Below are 19,925 nucleotides of genomic sequence, written 5' to 3' on the forward strand. Positions count from 1 at the left end.
TGTGGAAACGCCACAAAGAAACTAGGGGTCATCTGTTGCCATGTCGACAGGCTTATGGCTCGGCTCACAACCACCGTAACCTGCCACTAAGGATGTTGTTACGCTGTAATTAAATAGAATTTTTATGTGTCTTTTATTTGAAATTACAATGTAATAATTAGGGATGGGTATCGTTTTGGTTCTATCCGATACCAGTACCAAACTGGTACTTTTGAAACGGTGCCGGTGCATAAACGGTGCTCGAACCGGTGCTTAAAGAATGGAGACCACACACTTTGTCCAAAAACCTCTCATGTTCAGCTGTTTTTTTGTAAAAAGATAACAATGTTAGCCTTTTCTGCAGCTATAGGGGATTTATGGTATCGCTCTTGGCTGGAAGCAGTGCTTAATCAATGGAAAAAACACAAACTTTGTCCAAAAACCTCTCATTTTTAGCTGTTTTCCACTTTTTCTTTGGTCATTTTAGCCTTTTTGGCCAGGGTGAAGGGAGTATCAAGTACCCATCCCTACATCCCCATCCCTAGTAATAATGTTCACCTACACATATGTAAAGGTAGACTTGCTAGAATAAGAAGGGTCCACTTAATTAGAGGGGAACTACTCCCTTAGTCAAGCTCCATATTACAAAAGTGTTAGTCCATCTTCAGACTCACCCTGTGTTTCTATTTCAGGTACACCTTCATTAAGTTTCTTGACTGCATATTGCACATTTGCAAACGGACATCTGCCCGACTGCCTTAAATCACCTCTGTGGTAGGTTCTCCTGCAGTAGGGGTCTCCAAGACCATGTTTCACCATGACCAGGGTTTGTGGTTTATCAAGGGAAGCAATAGGAGCTGTGCTGTCAAATTAAGCTTGGAGATAAAACAACATCCGCCCCATTTTAAAACATCGAGGAGGCTCAGCTGTGTTATGGGGCTGTCTTGAATCTGTGCTGGGCCCAGTGAAATGACAAGATTATGAAAGCTCCTGAAGCCAAACATACTGTCCAGCGTCAGGCAGCTCTTTCTCTCTCACGCTGTCATAGAATCATTTGGATAATAGATTTAACTGAAAAGAGTCGTGGAAAATGTACCTCGAATTAATCCTGTGATCAGCACATAAGTTAAAAAAGTGCTAATTTTAACTTATGTGCTGACTCCTTCTTCTGTCAGCAAAAATCCCACTGCATATTTAATATGTGAAATACACTTTTTATATGTTTTTAATGAGGAGCTTGGTGCTAAAGCCCTAGATTATTATTAATATTTTTAAAATTTGTATTTATTTGCTGAATGTTTTGTTGATCATTAACACAAAGCCCATGAAACTCATAACTGGTGAGATCTGCAAGTAACAACAATGAAGTATTCACCTTAGGTATCAGCAGCAGGGCCAGAGTCACAGACACAGTCAGGTGAGTGTGAGCAAAGAACAACATGAGCATCCAGTCTGGGTGCAGTCCTGGCACCAGAGAGAACCTGCAGAATAGAAAAAACATCAACGGGAGAAATTCTGCAGACTCACCAGCAGCCAGAGTGCTCGGCGCATCTGTAAAATACGCTCAGACCCACGTAAAAAAGCAGCATTTAGTCACTCACTGGACAGCGAGAACAGAATTGAATGTACCACAACCCGAGGCATTCCCCGCACTGTAAACACAGGGATAAACGCACAACTGAGGGAAAATTATAAAAGCGTCTGTTTGCTGGAAAGAAGCTGGCTCTTTTTAAAAGGCGACTTGTGCAGATATGAAAGATCTCTGCAGCCAATACTGCTTTTGAAGGCTTTGGATGCTTCATGCTGGAGATCCACAGGCGACAGGCAATTATAGCCAGCGGGAAAAATTGTCAACTTTGTCTTGATTGTTAATTAGCATTAATGAGTTAACATAAACCAGTGTAACATAACGGTGACGCTTGTGTGCGTGCATGTTTTTTAATCATTCATTACTGTTTCCAAGTTTTCCCACGCTGCTTTGAGAAGTTTCTCTAAAAGTTCACAGCACAGAGGAGAAACATTGTTTTCTGTCGCCGTCAACAGAACACCAAATCATTTCATTTTACATGAAAGTGCCAAGTCCCATTTTTGTCACCAGTGACAGCACACAGAAACTATGTCAAAGCACACAGAAGCAATTCTGGTAGCTTGTGGTCCCTTTTAAAAGCTTCATGTCATCATTCCCGTTTATTAAGGCCGTTTTAAATCATAGTCAGTATCGTATTCACAAGAACCAGCATGGCTGATTGCTCCCATTATTGTTGGAGAACGTGAATAGTGCACAAAAGCCTAACAAGAGGATCTAAGTAGCAGCATTTTGGCACCAATTTTCCGCAAGCAATCAAAGCTAGACACCATGACAGATAAATCAATGAAATTATTTAAGCGGTATCAAGATGAGTCAAGTGCATTGTGAGTAAAAAAAAGTGTGAAAGGCATTAAATACTTGAACGTGTGTGTTTGACATTGTTTAGAAATCCACCAAGGTGGTTCACAATTCACTGGCTCATTATCTTTTGTCATAATAATCCCAATCATGATTCACATTAGAATTAGTCCAAAAGAATAGCACGTGTCTGTTTTCTGTGTCCCAACTCACACACACACACACACACACACACACACACACACACACACACACACACACACACACACACAATATATCGAACAACTCCAGCCTTATCTCTGGACTGCAGCAGCATATAGACTCAAAAAAAGGAAAAGAAAAAGGGGAAAAAACACTCACAAAAGCTCACAATGTTTTATTCTCCAGCAAATGAGAACAGCTTGATTCATAAGTTTCCCAGAGCTGATGAAGGTGTACCCAGTGGACTTTTCAGTTTCTCAACAGATTAAGAGGATGTGATCTTTTCCTCCTTGTACCACGGAGCACAATAGACTGCCGCCCAAATGAAAGAATATTCAATCAGAAACAGTTTTATCGGAGAATGTGTGACAAATGGAATGTTTTGCCCGAGGCTCCTGCGGGCTCTCTGTAAAAGCAGTTTTATTTCTGCTGCAGCAGGACTGACGAAAATGTTCTTCGCTTTGGAGCCTTGTGAGGTCAAAGCTCCAGCAGCACCTACAGTGTACACAACAGCTTTATTCCTTGACCAACACATTTTGGCCTTCACCGGGTGTCGATGTGATGACCCTGATGGAGGCCACAAGCCAAAACTGGTTGTTAAAGCAACAAAGTGTTAGCTAAATGCTCCAGAAGTAACACAGGAACATGTTCACCGGTGCTTTTTCTGCTGCTTTACAGTGCATCACTTATATTTGAGAAACCAATGAAAGAAGTCAATATTTGATATGAGCACCTTTATTCTATAACACAGCCTGAACTCTCTTAGTCAAGTGTTCCTGTCATTTCTTTCAGTAGACTTAGGTTTAGAGCTTTTTATTGTTCCTTGCACAGTGAAATTGGGTAGCTGGACCACAAAGGTGCAAAAGTAAAGAAGGGAAAACAATATACAACGAGGTGAAAAAAACAAACAGTATATATGTGTACATATATGTGAATGAACTATATACATGGTGTAGGCGTAAGAAACATTGAAAAAGAAACCTTGTGGGGCTGTATACAAGGGCAGTTATATAATAAATAAATAAATAAGGCTGGAGGGGCTATGGTCATTTAGGGTAGGGATGGTAATTCCACTGAGACCAAAATATTGCACAAGACCAAAAATATTGCACAGACATGGAAAGAGTGAGATATTGCACATAGTTGATCAATAGCAGCGTCAGAGTGGATGTGTTGGAGAAGTCTGTTCACACTTTTATTTTGCATTAAAAGTTCTGACAGCCCACGGGAAGAAGCTGTTCTTTAGTCTGTTGGTTTTGCACCTGATGGATCTGAACCTTTTTCCAGAGGGCAGGATGTTGAAGAGGTGGTGGTTAGGATGGAGGTGGTCCTTTATGATTGCCCTGGCTCTGGGGAGACTTCTTGAGCAGGCAATTAAGTCCAGGAAGGAGAGTGGACAGCCGATCACCTTCTCTGCAGTTCTTTGGATGTTCGCTGCCTTTTGTTCTGTTCTCTATCAAGATCGTCCCACACTGCTTCAGTAATGTTGAGCTCTGGGCTCTATTGAGGCCACTCCTGCTCCAGTCTGTCTTCCTCCATCCAGTTGTGCTTTTACTGCATTGCAGTGAAAAATGAAGCTCTTGCTATTTTTCTGTGTTCATAATTCTATCAATTTTGATTAAGTGGAGATATCATCTGAATGTCAGGAGCGGTACCACACCTCATTCATGCCCCTTCCGGTTTCAGTCCATAAATGCCTCCTTCGCCAATACCTGCTGTCCTCATTTTCATGCCCCCCATTTCCTCCTTTCCATTCCTCTTCCTTTCATTCACTTCTGGTTAGTACATGGGGATCTGCCCGGCCCGGGAGCCGCTGCCAGTCCCCTTCAAGGCCTTCCCCAAACCGCAGCACCAGTACATGGTCCCTCATCCATCATCGCTCATCGTAACTTAGGATATGGTCCCAGCTAGTGAAATTATTGACAAGAAGCCCAACACCACTGGCTGAAATGCAGTCAAAAACCATGACAGAGCCTCCATCGTGTTTCACAGATGGCTGTAGACACTCACTGCTCTACCTGTCTGTTGTGCCTGGCCCTGTCTGTATGTACTGACAACAATTTGAACCAAAAATTAAACATTCGAATTCATCACTCCCTGAGATCTGTTGCCACTGATTTTAAGCCCAGTTCTTGCCAAATTTGGCATATCTCCATCTTTACTCCCCGTTTCCCTTCTTTAGGAATGGCTTCTTGACAGCCACCCTTCCACTGAGACTATTTCTGATGAGGCTTCAGTGCCTCTCTCGGGTCCTGTGTCAGGTTTTGCTGTATCGTTTCTGAAGGCCATGACCTTAAGAAAGTTTTTTAGGCCTGCTGCTTCTTCTGACCTAGCTGCCTGGTAAATCTGTCATATGAAAGTGGTGAAAATGACACCAATGAATCTGGAACGCCAAAACAATAAATGCTGTAAAACATGCTAAAAGGCTCCATGGAGAGATGGAAAACTTCCACCAGGACAGCCTATTGTAGAATGCATTAAACCTTAGGCTGAGTAACTTCAAGGTATTTTTAAGAAATTATAAGACAACTGCTAAATGAAAGGGAAGATCTAAAATATTCAGAAAATTGAGCCACATCCCACCTCTGTAAGACACAGAAAGAGCGGCAGGCACAGTCAGTGGCGGGGCACAGAGTTTATTTTAGGCACTGGAACAGTACATGTAGGCTGTGTCTCTGCTTGGGGAAGACATTTTTTATTCACCTCCTTTCAACTGGCTTACCCTGCCGTAACACTGTTCATTTCCCTGATGAAGGGGGGCGGCTGAACTCTCATCTGACATGCTCTGCAGTTGTGAAAGGCGCTCTAACAGACAAATATCTCTGTGATTATGATTAAACAGGTTGTGCTGTACAAAGGGGTAAAGTCATTAAGCTCTGTGCCACTGTTTGTGCCATCTCCTTATTACTCTCAGCGAGATTTTCATCAAGTCAGGGTAAGATGCTCGATTGTTCCGCATTCTTAGCTCTGTTTCATGTGTCTCTTGTACCTTCTGTTCCCACATTTTCCTCTTTTCTTTTCTCTCTTTCATTCAGTATACAAGAGAGCATAATTGAGGCATTCACATCAGCATATCTCTTTCTCTCACCCCCCCCCCCCTTGATCATGCCCACCCATGCTGGTTCCATCAAATTTTCTCCACCCACCTGATAATGTGGAAGATGGCCGATATGAGGAGCTCATTGTAGATGGCTACGGCCATGTAACGTGGCTCGTGAAAAGCCGAGGGTACGGTGCGGACAGCGTAGCACAGGTACACGCCCCACAGCAGGAACAGGAACTCAGCTGAGCAACAAAAGACACAAAAATGTTTGAATTTTAGTTTCTATTTGCCACCTAAAACAGGAGAGGTCATATATTGTATGAAATTCATCCGCTGTAGCTGACAGTTGTCTTTTGACAGCACAATATACTAAACTTACCCTAAAACCTTTAAGCAATCGTCCAATATTTTGGGAAATGATCTAATTTGCTTTCTTTCTATGAGTGAGGTTAGAGGGTCGATACCTTCCTCACGAAGCTGGAACCAGGAGGCAATTAGCCAACCCAAGCATAAAGACAAAAAGTAGGAAAAGAAAACAACTAAAGTGCCTTCCAGCCCACCCTAAGCTCACCAATCAAACATGAATATTTCAGTTGTGAAATTTATACAAACCCCCCCCAAAAAACTGAAATTTGTGTTGTTTACGTGTGGGTGGGTTATTTTTTTTGATTTGCTCGGCTACACTGAAAAAGTAAGCCCTGATGTTAGACTGTGACAAAAAGGCAGAACACCCACTGAAACCAAAATCGATTGTTATTTTTGCGTCTGTGCATGGTTTAAGCGAAATAAGAAACAACACGTTAAACAAACACCGAGCTCTAAAGGTTGGTTGGACACCACCAGGCTAACCTTTCTACACTTACAGAATTGTACAAGATTTAACTTCCAAAACCTTAATCTTTTTGTCACAGACTCTAAAGTATTAGTGAAAAAAAAGAGAGAGAGAATTTAAAGCTCCCTTCAAACTCCTTTCCATTAATCTGACACCATCTGAATGTGTCAGCTTAATGTCTGAATGAGAACCCTGTGGAGGCTTTGGGCTGACATGCAGAGACTGTAATAAAAGATAAGAGGGCCGTATGAGGGAATGTGAAAAGGCCACGCAGAAGGGAAAGGCGCACAGGAATGCATGGGAGCTTTTTAAGAGTTTTGACCCAGACGTCTCTTTTTACTTCACCACCTCCAACGGCAGCATCTCCCACCATGGGCGACAGCAACACAGAGAGCAGCTTATGGTGGGGCTTGTTTTCTGAAATTCCTTTTTTTTTTTTTTTTTTTTTTTTTTAATAAAACTGGCTTTAAAAAGAAAAAATCCAGGAATGAGCTCAAAAGAGTAAGTCAGCCCTGAAAAGCTTGCATATATGAGTTTTCACTTTGTTTATTATGCTTTTTTTGGTCTCACCTCTTCCTCAAAAAGAGAATGAACCACATCATTAGGTACTCCTTGCTAGTACCAGTGTTGGATCCCATCTTGCCTTAATTTGTTCTGGTATAGATTCAGAAATGCATTGGAAACGTTACTGTTACTCAGAAATTTTAATGCATGATAGCATCACATGGTAGCTGCAGAATTCTCAGCTGCAATTCCATCACATCCCAAAGATGTTGGGATGCTCTGCTGGAGTGGATCTGTTGACTTAGCAACATGTTCCAGTCTACCACTGTCCTATTTCACTCTTACCTGAGATGAGGGATGCCTGGTGTGGTCTTCTGCTGCTGTACTGTGAGATGCTCTTCTGCATACCTTGGTTATAATAAGTGCTTATTTGAATTACTGTTATCTGATTTACCTTTGCCATCTAATCAGCATAAAGCAGCCATTCTCCTCTCACCCCCTTCATCAGAAAGGCATTTTCACCCAGAGAACTCTGTTTTTTATCATTCTCTGTAAAACCTGCAGATGGTTGAGTGGGAAAATCCCAGCAGATCGGCAGCCATACCACATTCAAAGTCATTTAAATCACCTTTCTTCCCCATTGAACTTTAGCAAGTCATCTTAGTCATATTCTCATGCCTAAATGCACTGTTGCTATGTGATTGGCTGATTGAGTATTCGTATTAGTGAAAAGCTGAACAGGTGTCCCTGATAAAGTTTGAACTATTCTTCTGGGTGTTGATTTAGTTACTATTTTACAGCATTTGTATTGCAAAAACAGAAATCATTTCTCTAGAAAGGTAAATTAGCAGAAGATGATTCTGAACCGTGGTTGGCTCTTGTGTTACTATGGCAATAATGACATTTAAGATGTACAAGTTTTAAATTTTGCACGACTTCCTCATGTTTGCGCTGATTTCCCCCCTCTGTAAAGGAGCTGCTTCTCCGACATCACGGTGACACATTCCTGCTATCACTGAATCTCATCTCATCTCTGATCTCGGGTCGACAGCAGTTTATTGGAAAGATGTATTTAAAACGCCAGCTGTCTCCACCGTCACAGTATCAACACTTTACAGAATATACAGTGCAGTACCTGTGCACGGCTACAGTAGCTCGTTATCATCGAAAGTGTCAGTGTAATTATATTTTAAAGAACATCAGTTACAAAATAATAGTAATTATTTTGAAATGTGAAGGACGAGATTTCTACAGGGTTGCTGCATTATGAAGGTATGGAATTATGACTGGGAGCAATCTAATATATCTCTGTCTGCAGTAGAACAAAACATTATGCATCTTTTATTGCCAGTAAAAAAAAAACAAAAAAACAAAAAACAAGCCAATTTTTCCAAATAAAAAATACTTTTAGTTTTTTATGAGAACTCTAACTGAAAGTCTGTCACAGGTCGTCCTGCTTGTTTGAAAGAGCACCGACACCCATGCCAAAGATCACACTGGGATATGACTCCCTAAAGTCTTTACAGTGATTACAGATCATTAATATTTATGAATAGGTCGCTCTATAAACTGCGTAGTGCTTAGCCTCTGAATCAGGATGCATGGAGATCTGCTTCCAAGACGGAAACGATAACAACTCCAACTATAATACAGATTAATTGAGGATTTACAATAAGCGCGTCTCGGTGACATAATCGATAATGTTTCGCATCAGCTCTGCTTTGCTTCACAATTTAGCGCAAAATATTATGTTATGTTCATTTTTGCGCTGACATGCGTTCTCATGTCGAAATTATGACAGGACAAGGGGAAAAAACACAGAAAAGCAATTAGGCTCATTTTCAAGAGCGTGAACCGCACTGTTGTTAAAATCCTCCAAAGCAGCTTTGCAGGATGCGTCCTGTCCTTCAGTGGAGCCTCAGCACACCGCAGCATGTTTATGCCTGCTGTCAGAGCAGACAGCGGGGCTCCCTCATTTCCCTTCTCATCAAGAACGCTCCCCCTAAATACACACTGACACACGCGTGGATGCAAATCATTCCCGCGGTCGGTGCCTGTTCAGAGCAGGGTGTTTGTTAGAGGCTGTCACCGCTAACATACAAACACAGCAGTTCCGCCGTCCTGTCTCTGGAGTATCCTTAACTGTCCTTCCTTTACAGGCTCCCTCCTGTTTCCTTCTCTCAAATTCTCCACTCCTGTGATGGTGCAAAACTCTCTGTGCATCGATGCCCACATCCCTACAAGTTTCATACTTCAGAGGCTCCTTTCTTCTTCTTTCCTGCCACTTCCACTCTCCCTGCCTGCCTGTCTATCAGTCTTCACACACAGGCCGAGCATCTCTCAGGGATCCATCCATTCCCTTCTTTCCAAACAAGATTAGTCTCCCCTGCTGTCAGGCCGGCTTCAGTGAGGTGCACATCACTGCCTCCCGCTTTAAGAATCTGTCTTTTAGAGATTTATTGTAACATACATTCAAGGGCATGTGGGCCTTCACTAACCACGGCTTCCTTCCAATTCATTTACTCAAATATTTTTTATTATAACAAAGGTATACAATCTGGTCATTAACAGACATTTTGACACTATGAGTAAGGCAGAAGATGGGGTCAGAAAAGTTGGGAGACATACCTTTTCTTTACACCACTCCTTTTTGGGTACACGGGCAAGAGGACTGTCTAAATTCAACTAATGAAGATGTGGAAATGCACTGTTGCATATTTAAAAAATAAACTCATCATTTAAATGTATATTTCTTCATGAATTTAGGTTGTGTACAATGTTACAGTGAATCATTAGGATGAACTTTATGTTGCATTGAATACCAAAAAACAGATTTCAGAAACATGCTTGAGTTGAAAATGTTTGAGATCTTTTGCTTTAAGTTACTCTTTAATGTCTAAAAGTCAAACTTAAATTTAGCAAAACATCAGTTCTCCCCTGGACTACTGTTGCCGGGCAAGTTTTATCATCAACATACATGCTGCTTTTTTTTCTTTCTAAAAATAAAGTTTCTAAACTGAACTTAATCTTAAGGCTTATCCAAGCAGCCTGAACTTAAACTGTAAGCTCTAAAGCCCCTTCCAGTTAAGTGGTAAGTAGCACTTTCTTTCTATCTGGAAAACGATGCTGTTTCTTATTTGGGTTTACTTAAAGTCAGACGTGTGTAATTACAGGAAAGCCGTACAAACTTACTCACCGACTGCCATCATGTAGTCCCATCGGTCCAGCAGACACATGCTGAACTGCAGCCCCTCGGGAGTGAGACCCGCAGCGATGAGAGCCTGACTCAGCTCCGGATTCTGGCACACGGAGGACGTCCAGGCCACAAGGAACCACAGCACCACCAACAGAATGACTAGCAGCAGCCGCAGGACCCGCCAGCTGGTCATGTAAGGTGTCCTCTGGGCCGTGCGGGACAGGAACACCTTTAACACCCTGTGTGGAGCAGGGAGAGAGCGTGAGGCACAAGCCTGAATATCAGAAACGACTGAGAGAAATCGTATGTAAGTGCTGCTCACGCCCCTGGCTGCTGATCACGTTAGCATGCTCATTTGAAATAAAATGAGCAGGGAGAAACTGCTAAATCAGTTCAATTCATTCATGCTTGGTAAATATGTTTGGTTTTGATTCATGCTGTAATTTCCTTTGAGTTTCAGGGGGAAGAGCGGACAGCACAGGAAGTGGGGAGGAAGGATCTGTTAAAGGAGGCCCCTGTCATTTTTGAGTTGTGCTTACATGTCCAACAGAAATCATGCATACATAGTTTATTGTGAATTACTTCCTGATGTTACTGCATCTGTAAAAGGAGCTAAAAATGCAGCATATTAGGCTCATCAGTTGCAGCAGTGTAGGGAACAATATACAACAGCATGTTCTTATATCACCATATATCACCATCTGGACATAGAAAAAAGTCTGTTTCAATTTTTTACCCTGCTCATCTTTGGACCAGACTGTGACAAATCTATCTCATCTCTAATATATTCTGTGGGCCTGGACTGGAAGATCTTGCCCCCGGGGCACACTTCCCACTCAGCGAGCTCGGAAAAAAATCAAATTGGTAATTTTGCCAAGGGAACACTCTGGCCGGCCTTTGACCTCCTTCTCCCATCTCGGTAACACAGCCCGGAGCCGAAGAGCAGGAAGCTAAAGCACATGCGTGCCAAGATGGCACACGTGTGTGCATACTAAGAGATGGCTGAATTATTGAAATTAAGACTAACTCATGAGCAAGTTAATAGAAGGAGAGGAGACAGGATGTAAGGGAGAGGAGGGGACCAGGAGAGGCTCGAAGAAAAGAAGGGACAGGAGAAGAAAACGTATGAGGTGAGTTAACAACACAGGCAGAGGCTTTTTAACTTTTATTTTTTGCTTTCAGTTTAGTGTTTTAAAGTAAAATCATATTATAATGATCCAAGAGTATTTGTATGTTCCCTATCTCCTCCTACATGAGAACCAATCATAATAAAACTTTGCATAAACATTGCATAGAGCACTGTGAGTTCCAGCATCTATAAGGCACGTGCAAATATTTTATACAAATCTCACAATTTTATATATTTGCTTCTTTGACAGTTCAACTGAGCACTGAATTGAATTTGAGATTAGAATTGTGTGTCATAATATAATGTATCATAGTGTGATTGTAGCAAAAGTGTGTGTATTTGTATGTTCCATATCGCCCATGTGTTGCGCAGGGGTTTGCTATTTAATCATAATCCTTCATAGAACAGTCACAAAGCAAACAGCAAATGTCATCTCAAATGGTGATTTTGGTTTTAGTTTACTGGAAGCAGGATTGAAATATTAAGCCAACACAGAAGTGCCAAAAACAGCATTTCCTTCAAATGGGCGGATGGCTCCAAAAATGAGTCATTTCCCACAGACGTCCATGTTAAACTTCCCAAATTCAATCATAAAAATAATACTTTTTCTGCCTGGTACAAAAAATGGATTTGGTCTCTCTAGATAATCCGCCCTTCAGAAAAACTGCTACATGTCCAGCCTACAGTATTTTTTCCTCTGTGATTTTAGTCCATCATCAGGTGGTTGCTAGACAACATAATGATGTCATTATATATGTGGTGTAATTCGTTTTTTGTGGATGTAAATTTGATGTAAAATTAAATTAAAATTTAAAGGACACAGTTAAGTGCCTTGTAAAGCAACTGTTGTTGTGATTTGGCACTGTATAAATAAAACTGAATTGAATTGAACAATGCTGTTATTAAATGTGCGATGTTTATAAAATGACGTGGAAAATGTCAGGGACATATGGACACAGTTCCCATTTCATGTCAATAAAAATAAGATGTTTCGTAAATCATTTCGTGATAACATGACAAACGTTTATGTTATAACCTCATGATGCTTGGAAATTCAGAGCCTTTATCAGGACGTCACGGTCCTGAATCTGTTGACTCAGTGGTTTTTATTCTTATTACTATTATTTTATGTTTCAGGTTGATTCTTAAGATTTTCTGGTTCTTAGGGTTTGGTTTCTGTTCTGTGTCTCTGTTTCGCCCTGGTACCTCGCCTATGTTTCCTCCCTGTTGCCATGTCTGATGTCTGTGTTAAGCTTACGTGTCTTGAGTTTAGTCTGTGTTGCTTCCTGTTCCTGTTGTGTTATCATCTGTTCCCCATCCTTTCGTTGTCAGTTTGTGTATTTAAGCCTTGTGGTGTTTTTGTGTGTTTCCCACCGTGCTCCTCGTCCCTAGTCTCTTGTCTCCAGGTTTCCTAGTGTTTTGTATTCGTTTCTATTTTCGGTTTATTGTTTATTGTTAAGTTTATTGTTTGTGGAGTTTTTTCTGCAGCCTCTTTGAGTTTATTCCTTTGAGTGTCCTGCATTTGTGTCCTGCGTCCTGCCTGCCACAGACTTATCATGACAAGGACATTTAATGACCACTTTCTGAGACGCTAACAATTAGCCACATCACAGGAACCTGTTTCCAACATAACATTCAGACGGGCATAACATTGTTAAGAGCACATTAACACTAACACTCTCCAACAGTTTACACTACAGTTAACTGAATTAACCTTAGCTTTGGTCTATGACAATTATTATGATATTTAGTCAACTAAAACTAAAAGAACTTAGATAGCTATATTATGGCCAAAGCTAAAAAAAAAAAAAACTAAAGCAAAATTTGCTGTCAAAATTAACACTGATTGTGGGACAATCACTAATTGTGGTTAAGCACTAGTGGGGTGGACAGCCTATCCATCCGGTGAGGCTTAAAAGACATATGGCGATCGTGGTTCAGGGGGTTGGGAAGCTCATCTGGTAACCAGAAGGTTGCCTGTTCGATCCCCAGCTTTGTCTGTCTTGGTCGTTGTGTCCTTGGGCAAGACACCCTAGCAACCAGAGCCGATGGCGCGATATGGCAGCCTCGCTTCTGTCAGTCTGCCCCAGGGCAGCTGTGGCTACAGCTGTAGCTTGCCTCCACCAGTGTGTGAACGTGAGAGTGAATGAATAGTGGAATTGTAATGTAAAGCGCTTTGAGGGTCTCGAAAAGCGCTATATAAATGCAATCCATTATTATTATGTACAACTGAATGTCATCGGCATAGAAATGCCAGAAAGGGTTGACTATACTTGTGTTATTTCGTGCTCTTTGGACTGATAAGTGGTGTCTGTGGTTGTGCTTTACATGTGCACCTTATTGAAAAAGCAGCTTCAAATTGTGGAGTCTAGAAACTAATGGGCTGCTATGTCCACCGTTTATGGCCTGTTATTTACGGTACCTGTAGAGTTTCAGGATGACGGTCCCGTACATGATGGCAAAGCCCAGCAAGCGAACCCACCTCAGGAGGATACATCGAAACACACTGGGATTGAAGTACAGGATCATCACCTACAAAAATGCAGAGCAGAGTTAACTTTCACACATCTCATAAACACATCTTAGGACTCTGATTGTTTTTGGTATTTACAGGAAGGAAGTCAGACACACAAATGTGGTAAGCACACGAGAAGCAGAGTTGGAGGTGGATTTGACCTCACGAATATCTAACGCCTCCACAGTTCCCTCATCTGTTAGCTTTATGCGGCTCATATGTCAACTTCCAGAGCACGTTTGATGTGAGGAATTTGAGAGGTTATTCCTTTATAGGTCTAGGAGCGCGTTTAGTGATGTTTATCTGCACATTGATTTGCATGTATAGACACACTTGTGTTTCTAAATGTGTGCGGTCCAACCTGTCACGATTTGTCTCTCTGAGCGGTTTCAACAAAGCAATAAAGAATTTGCCGATGGCTGATAAAATGTCAGCCTATCATTTTCTGCATGATGTGAAGTTAATTCACACCTATTACCGCTGCAGAAGAGATTGTAACAGCAGAAGCTGCAGAGACAAGGCTCATGCTGTAAGGATCCAAGCTTTCATTTGCACTTCTCTTTCTACGGTTGCATTTCATTTCATTAGTGTGCAACACAGCGGGAAGCCACATGTTACATTTTCGGTGACCCGAATCCCAGCTTCTGCTCTGAAGATTCAGTGCTGTGACTCTGGCAACGTTCCCACTGAAGCAAGGAAAATACTATCGAAGCGTGACACCTTTCCAACTTGGGGTAATCTCTCCATTCAGTGTGGTCGGAATGAATACACAAACTTTTTTTGTAAGGGAAGGAAGTTTGTGTGATCTTTTGTGAGATCGTGCTACGATTGCCAAACTGTTTTGTGACTTTGTGTTGAGGTAAACGCTGACCTTAACTCCACCTATCCGCTAAAACTATCTAGATACATGAACAGTAATTAATCAGTAACTACCACTTCCCACAGAGCATCTTTTTGATTACAGGTTTCTTTTCAGTCTAGCATACGGACTAAAAATGTTAAATGTGGTTTGAAAAGCAAACACAAGTGAGAGTGAAAGACCTGCATCACACTTAGTATCTGTTTCAACAAAATTTCAGTGTCTTTTTTTATGTTTTGCATCTGTTGCATATGTTAACATTGCACATGTGGTGTTATATGTTATAGCTTAAAACTGGCTAATATGTAGATTTATATACATATTGTGCTGTATATAGTAACCATTTATACATAGTATAGTATTTGGAAATATAGTAATATAATATAACATATTATATTGTAATATAGTATTTGGACAAGTGAATTACACCATTGAGGGATTAAATAAATTGTACGTCTGTGTCTTTATCATAGCCATGCCATGTTTCTATCTACCCAGCTGTGTCACACTGAGTAATCTATCCTCTGTTTATATCCAATCCTAGTTCATCCCCTTTATTCCTTTGTCAGATCTTCCTGTTGAACTCGCCCCCTCGTTCTGTTTTCTTTCCCTTTTCTGAATTTGGTATTTGCTGAACTTTTGCTTTAGCCAACAAACGCTCATCCTACTTTTATTTTCAACCTGCATGCGTGTTTTGCAGTTGGATTCTCTCCACTACACACCTTGACAATAACTGCTCGAGCAGAAAGAAGACTATACAATTACTCCTTTTTATAAGATGATGCTTTTTAAAAAACATATATGTGAGCCCTATGCTAGACCAGGTCTTTAGGTACTTTGTATGCTGTGGCTGGATTGAACTCAGTGTAATCAGAACAGGATAGGGAGCTGAAGTGACAGTTTTTCAGTCTGTGATATAGCGCAGCAGAGTAAACAGTGTACAGGTCGGGGAGCTTGTTTGGGGATAACAATGTTATAGCACAAAAATACTTTCTGAATTATATGCTTGGGTTTTTTATATGTAAGTTGTTTTACAATAACCAAAAACAGAAGGTTATAGCTTTCCAGCTTTTTGTAATCACCACATAATCTCAGACTTATTGTGGTACAACATAATAAGCAGCATAAATGCATCTCTGAGGCGTAAGGCGAGTGATTTATTCCAGCTCTTACAATGCTTTGGCATTCAAAAGACACCAGCCATTTGCTTTAATTAAGCTTAAGTAACAACAACACCTGTAACCTCTTTTCCTTTTTAGAAAAGAAACAGAACATCTGTGGCAAACCCAGCTGAGCAACAAGCCAACCCCGAGGCTGTAACCGTCTGGCTGTGAGATGCGTTAACAGAGAAGAGAAGCTAAAGTGTAGTGGGGAATATGAATCACAGTGTACATTATTTTACCCACGGAAATGAAGAACAAAGACTATGGTGCAAAGACAGAAAGATGAAAGGACAGAAATATTCAATCTCACAGCATCTTATGCAGGTATTCAGGAAGTTGAAAGCAGAGCCAAGTCTCAACGTGACTCATAACAAATGTCACAGGAACTAATCTGCAGCTTATTACCTCCTCATCACTGATAATGTTGCTATGATTGTTTCATAATCAAATACAGTCTTAAACGAGGCAAGATGAATTTCAGAAATGTGGTTCAGCGAGCGGTTAAACTCCCTATTTTCAGCCTTCGCTCTGTTCACACTCATTTCAGCTCCGGTATATAGACATTTCTCTCACCTCTTGATTAAAAATGTGACACTGAGTCAAAGCATGGAGCATGGCACTCACAGGCTTTTCCTTCCATCCGCAATCATCACAACCTCGCGGAGTCTGTTATTGGTATGCCCGTCATGAGACACTGGGGAGCAGAGTCCATCTCAGACCCAAGAAAAGGAATTATTGCTCTTCCTCTTTAATACTGCAGCTGATAAATTAATTGATATTGGAAGGCAGGCAGGTGTGTGTCAGAATTGGGTCAATTTAAGGAACAGCCTGAACATGACTCACTTATCGATAAGAGGCTTGAAGGAAATTTGTTATTTAATAGCTAAAAGTTGCGAACTACATGTGCTAAAGTAAATTTTAATTTTAATTGAAATTAATAACAAGTAACATAACAGCATAGGCACAATACATGTATAAATAATCCATATATTAAATAAATACACTTGAATAGTACTATTGCTGAAAATAAACATTAATTAATCCCCAGAGAGGAATCCAAAGCAGTACATGCGATGTTGATGTTAATGTATTATTAAATAGAAAAATTAGAAAATTTTCTAACAATGTATCAAGTGAATAATGATTGCTTTTTGTCAGCATTCTGTTAAAATAGGAATCTGACGTCTATCAGTTGCCAGATTTATATATTTGTTTAAATACAGACTTGGTGTCCATGGTTACATTTGCAGAAACGGTCCTGCATGGGTTTGCATTAACCTAATCCTAATGCAAACCCATCAGTTTCAACTGCAGCTCCACCGTGGAAGCATTTAGCTGGCGAACCACAAGTTCCCAGTGAGCTTAGCACTAACCAGCCACTGCTCATTAAAATGTTCCTGAAAAAGAAGACATTGGTCATTTTTTCTTTCTTTTTTTGACAGTTTGAAATATTGTATGGAGCAATTTATTTTGAAGACACAGCTACAGTGAGCTGTTATGAAGAACAGCAGCTTCCCCAGCTTCTCAGCAAGGTAACCAACTCCTTTTGCTCCTTTTACTGCACCCTACTGTTAGCAGACTAATGCCACATGGAGCATCAACTCAAATCACTCACAGCTGCTCAATGATGGAAAAAGGCCAGTTGCCTGACTTCCTATAGCAGTGTGTTTTTGCCATCCCAAGATTTCTGACACATAAAGTATGAAACTACAGTTACAGTTACCAGCGCTAACTAAAATTAACTGGGAATCTTCAGTTCCACTTTAAGTATACTGTATGCAGTCCTGTAAAAACTAAGTATACCCATAAGAATGGACGTAACAGCCAGAATCTGCTAATCAAAGGCACTCGCTTAACTGATCATCAGCAAGTGTGAACACCTAAAAGCAGAAATCTTGGCAGTTTTCTGGTCTGACACATTCAGATGTGTGTTAACAAAATGACACGATCTTCCCAGCAAATTCTCGGGAGACGAAAGTGCAGATGTCTGACGATGAAGTGCATGTCGCATTTAGAGAGAACCAAACAGCATATCACCACAAACACCTCATTCCAACAGTTAAGCACGGTGGTGGAGGGATTATGATCTGGATCATCTTGCAGTGATATCCTCTGTATACCAAAGTGTTATTCACTCAAATGCGAGGCCATCTTTGTGACAACAAAAGCTTGGCTAAAATTGATGTACGAAAGCAAATCTGCAACCGAATGGCTGAAAAAGACAAGAATCATCGTGTCAAAGTTCAAACCTCAGTCTAATTGAAATTCTGTGGTGGGATCTTGGAAGAGCTGGATAAACAAATGCCTGCAAACCTCAACGAACTGAAACAACGTTGTAAAGAAGAGGAGATGAGACGAAGATGATTACTTTAAGTTAATACTGCTAAAGGTGGTTCGATAGGTTACACAATAATGGGGTGCACTTAGTTTTTCATGAGTGTACCGTGAAAATGTTCCTTTTCGTGCTTCACAGTATTTTGATGGTGATATTAACAATTTGAAAGCATGACTTTTAAATGTAGCATAACATATAAAATCTGAGCACGTTCTCCAGCGCCGACGTTAGTAAAATGGTTTTGAGCGCTTGAGAATCAAAGTTTAAGAGTATAAGAATGCTGGAGCCAGTAACACAGCAGAAAAATACACAAAGAAAAACTAGTTTTTGGAACGGATTGAAACAGACAGAAGTAAAGACGGAGCAAACGTGAACAACATCTTAACTACTCAACAGGTTGTTATTTTTCCCTCCTGTTTCAGTGTCTCTCCTGCCTCAGTCTCAGTATAGTCTGTTTTCAGGATTTGCATCCTACTTGGCATCTTCACCTCATCACTTCTTCCAGCTTTCTGCTTCACATGACAGCAAAACAATAAATCTGAACGGCACATAAGAGCTAAAAGTAGCTCTTATGTGCTGCTCCTTCCACCTACATACTGTGCAAAACAAAAACATGCAAATGGCAAATCCATGCACATGACCACAGGAAAATATGAGGCTTTGAAGCTACCTAAACACACTCATGATCCATCCATCACTCTGCCTACACACACACACACACACACACAATACAGGCAGACAGACAGCGTCACAACCTTCTGCAGTACCACTCATGTGGATTACAAAATCACTGGGGACTGCGATAAAAAGCCATATTTTTATATTGCCTAGAAGAGAAGGTGGCCCTCCTGGTTTGCGTCCAACCTCCCAAGCGTCCTCCATCAATTAATCAGTAGAAGTATTTTTAAAACAAGTTGTGCTAGAACTTGATGGACTGTTTAAAAATGCATTGAGCACCAGAGCAGAGCAGCTGCAGCTGAAGAGGTCTGTGGTGGCAGCAAAAAAAAATTGGCAACAGCAACAAACATTAAGGCTGGGAGAGGGAGGCAGACACAGAGGTGAGAGAGAACATGCAGAGGAGGTAATCAAAGGAAAACATGAAGGGAGGAGGGGGGTGGGGGACAAGGAGGTAAGGTGGAGGAAAGGAGACCTTCATGTGTGTGAGGATGACAGAACGGCAGAGTGTTTTGCGGGTGGGGGATATTTTTGGAACTGGATTATCCTTGGGGTAAACTGGAGTGGATGGATGAATGCAAAAGCAAGAAAGGTGTGGTCACATAAGGATGCAATACCTGCAGCTCTTTGTCTGCTGCAACAAAAAACAGCTTCAGGTTTTTGTTTTTTTCATTCTGGGGGAAATGTCGTGCATACGGTTACACTCCAGTAACTTTAGAATAAGAACAAAATCTTTATCCCCGGACTTAGCCGAGCGATTGGAACTTCTTTCTTTCTGGCTGATTTTTTTCGGCCATCAGGCTTTGTGTTTGAGAAGAGCAGTGGCTCCACTGTTGGCAGTCTGTGCGAGGATTTGAAAGGAGTGAATTCCCTGGCTACATCAGATCTCTGTGTTATACGGCGCGCAGGTTTTTTCCATCTGCCTCCCTTCTAAAGATGGGCTCCTGACGCAGCACTCCAGGTGCAATGTGGGCTGAGTCCAAAAGTGTAAATACACACATATAGAACGCACGCTGTCACCCGAGCACACGTACTGGCTGGCACATACAGCCGACGCAGACAGGCAAAGGCACACGTGGAAGAGAACGCACTTATTCTATAAGTACGC

The 19,925-nt window shown here is 41.2% G+C and overlaps 1 protein-coding gene across 2 annotated transcripts in view; it reads right to left on the minus strand.

Annotated features, from left to right (window-relative positions):
* The window catches only part of gpr158b (G protein-coupled receptor 158b), an 82,256-nt gene that overhangs the window by 10,169 nt on the left and 52,162 nt on the right, over positions 1-19,925 (minus strand). For both annotated transcript variants that reach the window (XM_086271611.1, XM_086271610.1), the window contains exons 6-9: positions 13,693-13,802; positions 10,142-10,380; positions 5,713-5,851; positions 1,355-1,460 (exon numbers count right to left, since the gene is read on the minus strand). In XM_086271611.1, the coding sequence (XP_086127737.1) occupies positions 1,355-1,460; positions 5,713-5,851; positions 10,142-10,380; positions 13,693-13,802 (594 nt within the window). The remainder of the gene's footprint in view (positions 1-1,354; positions 1,461-5,712; positions 5,852-10,141; positions 10,381-13,692; positions 13,803-19,925) is intronic.

The sequence above is a fragment of the Aulonocara sp. 'chitande type north' Nkhata Bay genome, linkage group LG18, assembly GCF_057382095.1.
Source record: "Aulonocara sp. 'chitande type north' Nkhata Bay isolate Kocher_YH1m ecotype deep benthic linkage group LG18, A_spYH_male_GT1.1, whole genome shotgun sequence".
NCBI lineage: Eukaryota > Metazoa > Chordata > Actinopteri > Cichliformes > Cichlidae > Aulonocara > Aulonocara sp. 'chitande type north' Nkhata Bay.